The 15,055-nt window shown below is 41.4% G+C and overlaps 1 protein-coding gene across 1 annotated transcript in view; it reads right to left on the bottom strand.

The window, feature by feature from the left end:
• The window catches only part of LOC124788164 (proton-coupled amino acid transporter-like protein CG1139), a 219,441-nt gene that overhangs the window by 19,704 nt on the left and 184,682 nt on the right, over window positions 1-15,055 (bottom strand). Inside the window, exons 8-9 of the mRNA XM_047255317.1 lie at window positions 14,056-14,231; window positions 6,477-6,646 (exon numbers count right to left, since the gene is read on the bottom strand). Of these exons, the coding sequence (XP_047111273.1) occupies window positions 6,477-6,646; window positions 14,056-14,231 (346 nt within the window). The remainder of the gene's footprint in view (window positions 1-6,476; window positions 6,647-14,055; window positions 14,232-15,055) is intronic.

The raw sequence follows: 15,055 nt of genomic DNA, 5'->3' as shown, positions 1-15,055 counted from the left end.
CAATCATATTTAATTAAGCCCCCGTGCAATGTTCATCTTATATCCTCCTTTCAAGACAGTGTCCATTCCGTTCAACTGCTCTTCCAAGTCCTTTGCTGTCTCTGACAGAATTACAATGTCATCGGCGAACCTCAAAGTTTTTACTTCTTCTCCATGAATTTTAATACCTACTCCGAATTTTTCTTTTGTTTCCTTTACTGCTTGCTCAATATACAGATTGAATAACATCGGGGAGAGGCTACAACCCTGTCTCACTCCCTTCCCAACCACTGCTTCCCTTTCATGCCCCTCGACTCTTATAACTGCCATCTGGTTTCTGTACAAATTGTAAATAGCCTTTCGCTCCCTGTATTTTACCCCTGCCACCTTCAGAATTTGAAAGAGAGTATTCCAGTTAACGTTGTCAAAAGCTTTCTCTAAGTCTACAAATGCTAGAAACGTAGGTTTGCCTTTTCTTAATCTTTCTTCTAAGATAAGTCGTAAGGTTAGTATTGCCTCACGTGTTCCAACATTTCTACGGAATCCAAACTGATCTTCCCGGAGATCCGCTTCTACCAGTTTTTCCATTCGTCTGTAAAGAATTCGCGTTAGTATTTTGCAGCTGTGACTTATTAAACTGATAGTTCGGTAACACCTGCTTTCTTTGGGATTGGAATTATTATATTCTTCTTGAAGTCTGTGGGTATTTCGCCTGTCTCATACATCTTGCTCACCAGATGGTAGAGTTTTGTCATGACTGGCTCTCCCAAGGCCATCAGTAGTTCTAATGGAATGTTGTCTACTCCCGGGGCCTTGTTTCGATTCAGGTCTTTCAGTGCTCTGTCAAACTCTTCACGCAGTATCTTATCTCCCATTTCATCTTCATCTACATCCTCTTCCATTTCCATAATACTGTCCTCAAGTACATCGCCCTTGTATAAACCCTCTATATACTCCTTCCACCTTTCTGCCTTCCCTTCTTTGCTTAGAACTGGGTTGCCATCTGAGCTCTTGATATTCATACAAGTGGTTCTCTTCTCTCCAAAGGTCTCTTTAATTTTCCTGTAGGCAGTATCTATCTTACCCCTAGTGAGACAAGCCTCTACATCCTTACATTTGTCCTCTAGCCATCCCTGCTTAGCCATTTTGCACTTTCTGTCGATCTCATTTTTGAGACGTTTGTATTCCTTTTTGCCTGCTTCATTTACTACATTTTTATATTTTCTCCTTTCATCAATTAAATTCAATATTTCTTCTGTTACCCAAGGATTTCTATTAGCCCTCGTCTTTTTACCAACTTGATCCTCTGCTGCCTTCACTACTTCATCCCTCAGAGCTACCCATTCTTCTTCTACTGTATTTCTTTGCCCCATTCCTGTCAATTGTTCCCTTATGCTCTCCCTGAAACTCTCTACAACCTCTGGTTCTTTCAGTTTATCCAGGTCCCATCTCTTTAAATTCCCACCTTTTTGCAGTTTCTTCAGTTCCAATCTGCAGTTCATAACCAATAGATTGTGGTCAGAATCCACATCTGCCCCTGGAAATGTCTTACAATTTACAACCTGGTTCCTAAATCTCTGTCTTACCATTATATAATCTATCTGATACCTATTAGTATCTCCAGTATTCTTCCAGGTATACAACCTTCTTTTATGATTCTTGAACCAAGCGTTAGCTATGATTAAGTTATGCTCTGTGCAAAATTCTACAAGGCGGCTTCCTCTTTCATTTCTTCCCCCCAATCCATATTCACCTACTATGTTTCCTTCTCTCCCTTTTCCTACTGACGAATTCCAGTCACCCATGACTATTAAATTTTCGTCTCCCTTCACTACCTGAATAATTTCTTTTATCTCGTCATACATTTCATCAATTTCTTCATCATCTGCAGAGCTAGTTGGCATATAAACTTGTACTACTGTAGTAGGCATGGGCTTTGTGTCTATCTTGGCCACAATAATGCGTTCACTATGCTGTTTGTAGTAGCTAACCCGCACTCCTATTTTTTATTCATTATTAAACCTACTCCTGCATTACCCCTCTTTGATTTTGTATTTATAACCCTGTAATCACCTGACCAAAAGTCTTGCTCCTCCTGCCACCGAACTTCACCAATTCCCACTATATCTAACTTTAACCTATCTATTTCCCTTTTTAAATTTTCTAACCTACCTGCCCGATTAAGGGATCTGACATTCCAAGCTCCGATCCGTGTAACGCCAGTTTTCTTTCTCCTGATAACGACATCCTCTTGAGTAGTCCCCGCCCGGAGATCCGAATGGGGGACTATTTTACCTCCGGAATATTTTACCCAAGAGGACGCCATCATCATTTAATCATACAGTAAAGCTGCATGTCCTCGGGAAAAATTACGGCTGTAGTTTCCCCTTGCTTTCAGCCGTTCACAGTACCAGCACAGCAAGGCCGTTTTGGTTAATGTTACAAGGCCAGATCAGTCAATCATCCAGACTGTTGCCCCTGCAACTACTGAAAAGGCTGCTGCCCCTCTTCAAGAACCACATGTTTGTCTGGCCTCTCAACAGATACCCCTCCGTTGTGGTTGCACCTACAGTACGGCCATCTGTATCGCTGAGGCACGCAAGCCTCCCCACCAACGGCAAGGTCCATGGTTCATGGGGGAAGCTTTTCTCCAAAGGTCTCTTTAATTTTCCTGTAGGCAGTATCTATCTTACCCCTAGTGAGATAAGCCTCTACATCCTTACATTTGTCCTCTAGCAATCCCTGCTTAGCCATGTTGCACTTCCTGTCTATCTCATTTTTGAGACGTTTGTATTCCTTTTTGCCTGCTTCATTTACTACATTTTTATATTTTCTCCTTTCATCAATTAAATTCAATATTTCTTCTGTTACCCAAGGATTTCTATTAGCCCTCGTCTTTCTACCTACTTGATCCTCTGCTGCCTTCACTATTTCATCCCTCAAAGCTACCCATTCTTCTTTTACTGTATTTCTTTGCCCCATTCCTGTCCGTAGTTCCCGAATGTTCTCCCTGAAACTCTGAACAACCTCTGGTTCTGTCAGTTTATCCAGGTCCCATCTCCTTAAATTCCCACCTTCTTGCAGTTTCTTCAGTTTTAATCTACAGTTCATAACCAACAGATTGTGATCAGAGTCCACATCTGCACCTGGAAATGTCTTACAATTTGAAAACTGGTTCCTAAATCTGTGTTACCATTATATAATCTATCTGATACCTTTTAGTATCTCCAGGGTTCTTCCATGTATACAACCTTCTTTCATGAGTCTTGAACCAAGTGTTAGCTATGATTAAGTTATGCTCTGCGCAAAATTCTACCAGGTGGCTTCCTCTTTCATTTCTTCCCCCCAATCCATATTCACCTACTATGTTTCCTTCTCTCCCTTTTCCTACTGACGAATTCCAGTCACCCATGACTATTAAATTTTCGTCTCCCTTCACTACCTGAATAATTTCTTTTATCTCGTCATACATTTCATCAATTTCTTCATCATCTGCAGAGCTAGTTGGTATATAAACTTGTACTAATGTAGTAGGCGTGGGATTCGTGTCTATCTTGGCCACAATAATGCGTTCACTATGCTGTATGTAGTAGCTTAGCCGTACTCCCATTTTTTTATTCATTATTAAATCTACTCCCGCATTACCCCTATTTGATTTTGTATTTATAATCCTGTATTCACCTGACCAAAAGTCTTGTTCCTCCTGCCACCGAACTTCACTAATTCCCATTACATCTAACTTTAACCTATCTATTTCCCTTTTCAAATTTTCTAACCGACCTGCCCGATTAAGGGATCTGACATTCCAAGCTTCGATCCGTGTAACGCCAGTTTTCTTTCTCCTGATAACGACATCCTCTTGAGTAGTTCCCGCCCGGAGATCCGAATGGGGGACTATTGTACCTGCGAAATATTTTACCCAAGAGGACGCCATCATCATTTAATCATACAGTAAAGCTGCTTGCCCTCGGGAAAAGTTACGGCTGTAGCATCCCCTTGCTTTCAGCCGTTCGCAGTACCAGAACAGCAAGGCCATTTTGGTTAGTGTTACAAGGCCATATCAGTCAATCATCCAGACTGTTGCCCCTGCAACTACTGAAAAGGCTGCTGCCCCTCTTCAGGAACCACACGTTTGTCTGGCCTCCCAACAGATACCCCTCCGTTGTGGTTGCACCTACGGTACTGCTATCTGTATCGTTGAGGCACGCAAGCCTCCCTACCAAAGGCAAGGTCCGTGGTTCATGGGGGCAAGTCTCCACAGTGTCCTTCATCAGATACGTTTCTCTTCTGTTTATAATCCGTCTTCTGCCGTAATTAGTGTTTTCGCCTTTTTATTTTACGTTTATGTTAATACGAAAGAAGCAGAAAGAGAATTATCCAAAGCAGAATGAAAATATTTTTCCACAGTCCCCTTGAAGATGATACGTGAATCGTCAGCTTGCTTATGATAAAATTTGTGTTGGTTAAGAGAATTGTACTGGAAGCTTGTGTCTATACTTACTTAATCATCTATTGATATTAAAGTGTTTCCCTTGCACTGTGGTATTCAAAATGGTTCAAATGGCTCTGAGCACTATTGGACTTAACATCTGAGGTCATCAGTCCCCTAGAACTTAGAACTACTCAAACCTAACTAACCTAAGGACATTACACACGTCCATGCCCGAAGCAGGCTTCGAACCTGTGACGGCAGCGGTCGCGTGGTTCCAGGCTGAAGCGCCCAGAACCGCTCGGCCACTACGGGCGGCTTGTAATATTCAGCACAATTATAATATCCCCACCAACGGCCGGTTTCGACATCGCCTCAGCGGCACTGCAGATCGCAGTTTACAATTACTACCTGGGACATTGTAACGAAGCAGAGTTGCCCACTGCTATCTTGTTTTGGTTTTAGGCTACACTCCTTCAGTAACTTAGTTAAGCAATGTTTTTTTTTCATTTCATTACTCAGATTCCGACTACAGATTTTGTGGCCTTCAGCTTCATAGCACAGAATTCAGAAATAGTTTAAATAAAATTCCCCTAGTATAATCTATTATTTCAGTACATTCTAATGTCAATTCTGAAAGTATTGAGCTAATTAGTTTTATTGGAAATGCATCCTATTAAAAGCTATGAACAACGACGTAAATTGTGCCATACATATTAAGTAAAATTCGAGTGAGCTAATAGATCAAATTCAGCTATAAGACTACATCCGAAAGAAAACTTAAATTTCACTGATTCCAGCAAAGTGTTTAAATTAACCTAAAGTCTATTAGTTAAATAGATGTTAAGACTTGAAATCTGTAGCCTGTATGACTTTCAGTGCCAATTGTGACCAAACTACTGAATAATTCCGAGATCAGTTTTGATACTTTTGCTACCTATATTTTTCTACGTAAAATGACTCCAGTCTCAACTTTGTAAGTGCATTAATTAAGAATTAAGTAAATTTGAATAATTAAAAATTATTGTTCAAGAGGGCTGCCATAGTTGTAAGTCGGGAATTCCCAGTGCGGATGCATAAGTTAGTTCTGCGCATGTTATTTAAGTAATAAAACGCAATAGTTAACTTCGAAACAAATTAGATAGGATCATTTTAACCCTGGGAAACTATAAACTATAATATATTAACAGAAATAGTCAAATATTCAAGCACTCGTCTATATAACGTACGAGCTGGTGCAGTTCTCGGTTAGATTCTCATGGAGCAAAGTGCGGCAAGTCGGTGCCGGAATGAGATGTGATAATACTTGAAACAGAAGCTTAACTTTTCCGGTCGGTACCAGAAAAGTGTAATTGTATTCGGCTTTGAACATTTAACGCGTATTGAGAACATTGTTAAAGACTGGAAGTTTTTGACCTACCTAATGTGACGATTATTAAGTTTAAGAGGCCTGGTCACTTGAATATTGTGTGTGTGAGTGAGTGATAACAAATAAATCGCACTGTGGTTGTCATAAGTGTTCAACAATGAATACGGTCTTGACTTGTGATTTTGGGAAACATAATCTAGGATCCTGGCTTCTTAATTGCAGTGTGATTTAGGTGAGACGGACGCAGCTACCGAGAAGACAATATTGAATAAGCAAAGCAAGGTAGCTCAACAACACTGCGCACTATCTACTGGGTGAGGAAATGTTTCACTACGTCCGGTTGTGACGTGAACTTTAAGTGGAACTAATACAAGGATTCAGCCCGGCACGTTACAACATGTGTGTGATACTACGGGGCCAGCTTGTCAGCCATGATTATGTTAGTAGAGTCTGTTGCATGAGCTGCTATCGATTAAAGGGTTCTGGCTATTGGATTTCGACCCTGGATTGTACCTGGACTTCCTTGTCCTTTTTATTAGCTTTCGTTCAGTCTTCTATTCTCAATGAACTCGGCTTTGTTCACGGATTACGCATTCGAATCGGGGGCGGACAGAGGAAGCGTGAGTGCCCAGCTGCCGGAGCAGAGCCCAGCTGTCAGGACGTCACCTTGCGGACCTGCCAGCAGCTACCCACACTCACCTGTGAGCAGGACGACACAGACGCGCAGAGTGTACTCGAAGCGGTTCCAGCGCTTCTGCGACACGCGGTCGCCCACCATCTTCAGCACGATCTCCGTGGCCACGTGGAACTGCAGCGGGTACGTGAACATGATGGCCAGCCCGATCAGGATCTTCACCGCCTGGCCCAGTCTGCAACACGCCACTCGTTTCAGAACGCGCCAGCAGCGTCGTCGGGATCGTCACACAATGCTATTGGAATGAGATTTCCACTCTGCAGCGGAGTGTGCGCTGATATGAAACTTCCTGGCAGATTTAAACTGTGTGCCGGACCGAGACTCGAACTCGGGACCTTTGCCTTTCGCGGGCAAGTGCTCTACCAACTGAGCTACCCAAGCGCGACTCATGCCCCGTCCCTCTTTTAGGAGTGCTAGTTCTGCAAGTTTCGCCGAAGAGCTTCTGTTAAGATCGGAAGCAAGGAGACGAGGTACTGGCAGAAGTAAAGCTGTGAGGACGGGGCGTGAGTCGTGCTTGGGTAGCTCAGTTGGTAGAGCACTTTCCCACGAAGGACAAAGGTCCCGAGTTCGAGTCTCGGTCCGGCACACAGATTTAATCTGCCATGAAGTTTCAATGCTATTGGAATCCACTGGTTACGTTCTCCGGCCTGTTGCTGTAAATGCGTGACCTCATGTCCGCCACAGACAGGGAAGTTGGAAAGAATTGTATTAGATGCAAGTAAGTAGCAGCATTTGCACCCCATTTTACCATGATTACAGCTATGCTCGTCGTAACACGGACTCTACGAGACAATGAAAGTATTTGCGTTTTTAAACTACGCCTTCCGAATAACATAATGTATTTCTCTTTTCTATTCTTTACTCCAACACGTTTCGACACTTACGTATCACATTCGTGGTTGGTTTTCTATTTTATGTCTAAAAACTATGACATCTGCTCAGCTGAAACTACATTTAGAAAAAGATTAAGGAAAAACGTGTGATAGCATTTTCAGAATCTACGTCTACATCCATACTCCGCAAGCCACCTGACGGTGTGTGGCGGAGGATACCTTGAGTACCTCTATCGGTTCTCCCTTCTATTCCAGTCTCGTATTGTTCGTGGTAAGAAGGATTGTAGGTCTGCCTCTGTGTGGGCTCTAATCTCTCTGATTTTATCCTCATGGTCTCTTCGCGAGATATACGTAGGAGGGAGCAATATACTACTTGACTCCTCGATGAGGGTATGTTCTCGAAACTTCAACAAAAGCCCGTACCGAGCTACTGAGCGTCTCTCCTGCAGAGTCGTCCACTGGAGTTTATCTATCATCTACGTAACGGTTTCGCGATTACTAAATGATTCTGTAACGAAGCGCGCTGCTCTCCGTTGGATCTTCTCTATCTCTTCTATCAACCCTATCTGGTACGGATCCCACACTGCTGAGCAGTATTCAAGCAATGGGCGAACAAGCGTACTGTAAGCTACTTCCTTTGTTTTCGGATTGCATTTCCTTAGGATTCTTCCAATGCATCTCAGTCTGGCATCTGCTTTACCGAAGATCAACTTTTTATGATCATTCTATTTTAAATCACTCCTAATGCGTACTCCCAGATAATTTATGGAATTAACTGCTTCCAGTTGCTGACCTGCTATATTGTAGCTAAATGATAAGGGATCTTTCTTTCTATGTATTCGCAGCACATTACACTTGTCTACGTTGATATTCAATTGCCATTCCCTGCACCATGCGTCAATTCACTGCAGATCCTCCTGCATTTCAGTACAATTTTCCACTGTTACAACCTCTCGATACACCACAGCATCATCCGCAAAAAGCCTCAGTGAACTTCCGATGTCATCAACAAGGTCATTTATGTATATTGTGAATAGCAAAGGTCCTATGACACTCCCCTGCGGCACACCTGAAATCACTCTTACTTCCTAAGACTTCTCTCCATTGAGAATGACATGCTGCGTTCTGTTATCTAGGAACTCTTCAATCCAATCACACAATTGGTCTGATAGTCCATATGCTCTTACTTTGTTCATTAAACGACTGTGGGGAACTGTATCGAACGCCTTGCGGAAGTCAAGAAACACAGCATCTACCTGGGAACCCGTGTCTATGGCCCTCTGAGTCTCATGGACGAATAGCGCGAGCTGGGTTTCACACGATCGTCTTTTTCGAAACCCATGCTGATTCCTACAAACTTATGAAGCTGAAGGTGACTAGTCAAAAAATTGCACATGTTAAAATTCTTAGACCTAAAGTAGAAAACCAATCACGAAATTCGTATAATATTTTCTACAGAAATGAAACAAGACTCACTAATGGTAATACATAGCTGTAGAAACAAGTTTAGGTAATGAACAGAAAAAAGAAATACGTAGTGCTTTGCAGAGGCGAAATTTTTTTAAAGAAATTAATTTAATTCGCAAACACAGAGGAAAATAAACGTCAACAGTTGCTTTGGGCTACACCAAGATGGCTATTAAAGGCACTGGGGACCCAGCATGACTCTTGACCATCCAACTGAATAATTCACAGCAAGGTCGGAAGAAAAAAAAAAGTAGCATGTGACACAGTAGGCCTCTAATCTACTGTGAGGAGCTAATGTACACAACAATAGGCGTGAGCCACAAGAAAGCTTATCAACTTAGATTTTCAAATCTGGGATTCATTACTCAGCCTTTTCAGTTCTGTCGGAAGCCTACAGAAAATAAAAGCCACAGAATAGTGCAGGTCTTTCCATACAGACGTAAATGAAATGTTGTCAAAATGCGAATTGTTTTTCTATCTAGTGTGCACTGAGTGAATGTGACAGGACCTTTTTGACTGTATAACATTTTTAACCACAAACTTCGCGAGAGAGTATGTATACACGGAATGTGAATTTATAATACCGAAATCATTGAACAAGGGCTCTTCACCAAATTCTTTGAACTGACAACACAGGCCGCTTTGACTTTACTTTTTTGGGGTAAGAATATTGTTTGTCACTGTACATAGTTACTCCAACTATGGTGCCATGAAACATAACAGAGTGAAAGCATAGAAACCAAACACGATTTCGCCTTTGGTTAGTAAACAGAGTTGTCCCAACAATATGATATTACGGTATATAATAGAGTGAAAATAAAACACGCACCGCAAATATTGCAAAAATGGGAAGTGCTGTCGACGTGTGGTTTTCACAGAATAAATTGGTAGTCAGGACCTCGTATTGTAAGCCAATGAACAGAGTGTACTAATACTTAGAAGCGTATTTTTTGTGTAAATGTACTTTTTTAAATGAAACAATGCCTATTGACATTAACGAACTAAAAGTAGAGTAAATTAGAGTTCGTTGCGAGTCGTTTATGAGAGACCATATTCTAAAAAGTTTCCACACCAATAATCGTTTGTGTCATTCAACCCGAGCAGTTGCTAGGTACGATGCTGTCATGTTTGCTGTGTGCGTGTACATTCTTTAGTTGCACTGCGATTTGCTAGTCAGTTAGTGTGTAGCTGTGCAAGCAGTAGGTCGTGAATGGACGATGGGATTTACCAATGCAAAAAGCCGACATGCTCATGGTGTATCAAGAACGCAGTTCGTTCTTGTACAGTGCATGCGGCAAGATATGCCAATAAACGTCAACAATCCCTGCGATTATTTAACAATCTCTTCAACCAGTTACGTGAAAGTAGTAGTGCAACAAGTAGACAACGTAACAGAATGGAACGAGCTATGACGGAAGAGTGCGAAATTGGTGTTCTTGCTGCTGTTGCAGCTGATCCGCGCGTTAGCTCCCGCGCAATCGCACGAGGGAGTAGCATGAGTCAGGCCAGTGTCCTGCGCATTTTCCATCCACATAGGTTCCATCCCTATCACACCTCTCTCCATCAAGAGCAACATGGGAACGATTGTGAGAATCATACTAACTTCTGTACATGGGTGTTAAGACAGGATACTCCAGATGTATCATGCGTCTTGTTTATTAATGAAGCCAGGTTTACCAATTATGGCCAGGTAAACCACCGAAACATGACTACTGGTCTGTTGACAATTCCCGTTGGCTTCGTCAGGGGGAACGTCAGCATCCGTGGAGTGTAGACGAATAGTGTGGGATAGGGAACCCTCAACTCGTAGGACGGAACACTGAAAGCGCACGAGTATCGCAGCCTCTTAACAGACCATATTCCACGGATGCCAGAAGACGTTCCTCTGCAGACTAGGAGAATGACGGCTGTCCAGCCCATAGTGGACGGAGTACTATAGCATGTTTTCACGAATTATTTACAAATCGCTGGATTCGACACAGAGGTGCTGTACCTTGGCCGGCCCGTACCCCGGATTTGAGGTCTGTAGACTTTTCCTATGGAGAAAGCTGAAAGACGCTATCTGTAAGGACATAGTAACTACACCCGATGATGTGCGACGACGTATTACTGGGGCCTGCTCAGACATCTCCGCTGAATTGTTAGCATATGTGCAGTAATCTTTGCGTATCAGACTGAAAGCATGTATTTTCGCTGCCGATGGTCATTCTGAACACAATCTGTGATGCTCAGTTGTTTCGTTACTGATCAGAATCCACATAATTAATGTACACACTTGTTGTTGTTTAGTATGTGCTATCCTAGGTATTGTACGAGTGTCGGTGTGGGAACTTTTCCAAATACTGTTTCTCATACACGCCTGTCACTAAAATCCTGCAACAAACACCACTGATACTTAAACTTACCCTACTTTTAGTCTATTAATGTCAATAGACGTAGTGCCCTTCAAAAAAAGTCTATGTTTGCACAAGAAATATACTTTCTAAGTATTATTATAATCTGTTGATTGGCTATCAATACGAGTCCCTAACTATCAATCCATGCTGTGCAAACCGCACATCAATAGCACTTCCTAAGCCTTAAGTGATTCACCCTGCATAAACTAAACAAGCTACCACAGTCGGTGGAAGATATTCTGACAGAGAATATAGCAGTTTTGAGTTTCTGCACAAGATTATAAATGTAGTATTACCAAGAGGGCTTTTCATCTATCTTTAGTTCTAACAAGGAAACCTCCCCATCGCACCCCCCTCAGATTTAGTTATAAGTTGGCACAGTGGATAGGCCTTGAAAAACTGAACACAGATCAATTGAGAAAACAGGAAGAAGTTGTGTGGAACTGAGAAAAAATAAGCAAAATATACAAACAGAGTAGTTCATGGGAAGATAGGCAACATTAAGGACACTGGGATCGCAGGAGCGCCGTGGTCTCGTGGTAACGTGAGTAGCTGCGGAACTAAAGGTCCTTGGTTCAAACCTTCCATCGAGTGAAAACTTCAAATTTTTATTTTCAGTTTATGTGACAAACTCTTATGTTTTCATCACTTTTTTGGGAGTGATTATCACATCCACAAGAAAACCTAAATCGGGCGAGGTAGAAGAATCTTTTTACCCATTCAACCAAGTGTACAAGTTAGATGGTCGACAACATATTCCTGTCATGTGACGCACATGCCGTCACCAGTGTCGTATAGAATAGATCAGATGTGTTTTCCTGTGGAGGAATCGGTTGCCCTATGACCTTGCGATCAAATGTTTTCGGCTCCCATTGGAGAGGCACGTCCTTTCGTCTACTAATCGCACGGTTTTGCGATGCGGTCGCAAAACACAGACACTAAACTTATTACAGTGAACAGAGACATCAGTGAACGAACGGACAGATAATAACTATGCAAAAACGAAGAATGTAAAATTTTCACTCGAAGGAAGACTTGAACCATGGACCTCTTGTTTTGCAGCTGCTCACGCTACCACGGGACCACGGCACTCCTGAGCTCACATTGTCCATGATGTTGCCTATGTCGCCCATGGACTACTAAGTTTGTATATTTTGCTTATTTTTTCACAGTTCCACACAACCTCTTCCTGTTTTCTCAATTGATCTGTGTTCAGTTTATCAAGGCCTATCCACTGTGCCAACTTATAACTAAATCTGAGGGGGGTGCGATGGGGAGGTTCCCTTGTAAGTACTCTTCAAATTTACTTACTATTTAATCACATAGAGGCAATAAAATTTCGTTTCTACATGAGCCCCTTGTCAGAAACTGCATACGCTTTGTTTTATTGCAATTGAGCGTCATTCATTTTTCTGTAAGTCATGTGTTAAGGGGGGACCTTGATGAAATTGACCAAAAATGTCAACTTCCGATTTATTTTTTATTTGTTAGTACATCTCATGGACAATAAGTTTCCAAAGTTTCAACGTTGAAATCGCATCCGAAGTGCCTGAAAATTACTTAAAAGTGTGACGCGGCCTGCCTGCCACGCCCACGTTTTGAAGCAGCACTTCAATACCAGCTCAGTGAACAACGATTCTGTGTTTTACTTTCAACTAAACGTGTGCGGGATACATCTAGAAGGCTGTCAAACCCACTTGCAGGTTTCTAGCATCTCCTGCACTACTCAAAAAGTGTGTTCATCGCAAAACCCAAAATCCAAATGAGTCTCTAAATTCACTCATATGGGAACGATGCCCTAAAAACATATTTGCATCTGCTACAGCTGTCAGAATTGCAACTTATGATCCAGTTATCGTATTTAATGATAGAAACGTCGGGAGGATGAAGGTATTAGAAAGAGTGGGGGGCTTCAAGATAGAAAATTTTACTCAAGACATACTGAGAAAAATAGATCTACAGCGCATCTCTGCAGCTGAAAAGTCAGTTGAAGACCTGGTAAAGGAAAGAAGACAGACAACAAGAAACCAGAAGAGAAGCCTTGAAGGGAAAGATGGGCCAGAGTACAAATGTGGTGCCTTCTGAAGAAATGACATAAAGAAAAAGTTAGGTTGAACTTTAAATTGCGTTTCCTGAAAAGTTCGTTTTTTAAAGTTTATGTACCTTTTCCTCAGATTCTATGAATGCTAGAATTATGAAATTTTGTACACATATTTCTGTAAATCTAATAAACGTTGTCTCAAGAACAAATTTTGAAATGCTGATTGCAAGCTGAGATATGGGGCAAAGTGCTTGGATTTTGCACGAATTTAAAATTGTACTTGTGCAATTATAATTAAAATTATGAAAATTCTCCTATTTGATCTATTCCAAAAACCTCTTGAGGAAGCTTACAACATATAAAGAGATGAAACAGAGAACTATTCGTAGAAATCTCTTGAATACTTTCTGAGAAAAAGGAACACACATTATTTTTTGAAAATAAAACTTCAGATTTCATTTAAAAAAGTTGAATATATATAATCAAAGGATATTATATGTAAATGTGTTACTTTCATGTAAAGCGTGGTACAAAATTTCATTGCCAAATCTCCAAAACTGTGGATTTGGTTCATTTTTGAAATAGTGTGTGTTTTTCATCAACGTCCCCCCCTTAATGTTATCTATTGCCCTATAAGCTACGCCATTTGTATTACGCTCGATTATTGAAGTTTTGTAACACGTGTCATTTTAGTAATACATAATATACATATATCAAGTAAAGCAAAGGGCGCATAACAGGTAACTGTGGCAACCCAACTTAGCAGCACCCCAACTTAGCAGCACCCCAGTTCAGACTAAACAATACAGCTAAATAATACGTCTGCATGAGACGAAGATATACTAACGGCTCTTGGGGGAGGTTGAGGGTGACGCTGCCTAAGGTACCCTCACCGTAGGCGAGGTAGCCGAAGAAGCCGATGAAGGCGTACAGCAAGATGACGATGGTCATGGCGATGGTGAGAACGCCTCGGCAGCCCAGGAAGTGCTGTGGGTGTTTCATCGTGTTCTCCACCGGCATCACCTGCAACCGCACCAGAGCGCTGTCAATCTCTTCGTCGTGTGCTGAAGTGCCGAGAACAGCAGCAAGCCCTGACTCTCACAACGCAATAACTCAACCTTAGTGACGGTGAAATATTACCAAGTTTCGTTTGAATATTTTGGAGAAGCTGTCACCATCAGGCAAACGAAGTTCACACATATTAATTTTCTAAAGTTATATTCCCTGTTATTCGACCGCGGCTGTTTGTTCAACTTTATAAATGGGTCCTTCGGAGAACCCCATCACTCACGATACTTTGTTAGCTCGATTATATTGTTAGTAATATAACACATTTCGAGCTATGACCTCATCATCAAGCAAAAATATGACACTAAAAAAACTTCTAAAATGAATACACATAGGTCATAATGTAGTAATTTTCCATCTTCGTTTTTGTTTTCAAAAATTATACATTTTTTGCAGAAATTGTTGCAACATGTGGCCAGTTTTCAAATATATTTACTTGTTCTTAAAATTTGGCAGAAGCCAAAACAAGATTTATAACACTTCTAGATTAAGAATAATACTTCGTCAATCTTCACTGTGGTACACTCTTTGAAATACTGAAGTTATCATAGATGGACAGATGGAATACACGAAGCATCAGCTTATTTACAGTTTGCACGGCGCCCAAATTACAGATCTAATAATAAAAAATGACATGAGAGAGAATCAGTAAGTTGAGAAAAGTGTGTGACATTGTTGTAGCCTGTCCCAAAGTGCATAAAACAAATATAAAAAAACACAGAGGAATTTGAAAATAGAGTTAAAGTTGAGGGAAAAATAACGAAAATTTTATTGACGAG

Source organism: Schistocerca piceifrons, chromosome 3, assembly GCF_021461385.2.
Source record: "Schistocerca piceifrons isolate TAMUIC-IGC-003096 chromosome 3, iqSchPice1.1, whole genome shotgun sequence".
Taxonomy (NCBI): domain Eukaryota; kingdom Metazoa; phylum Arthropoda; class Insecta; order Orthoptera; family Acrididae; genus Schistocerca; species Schistocerca piceifrons.
Note: the sequence above shows the minus strand (reverse complement) of the source record. Positions and strands in the feature narration are given on the sequence as shown.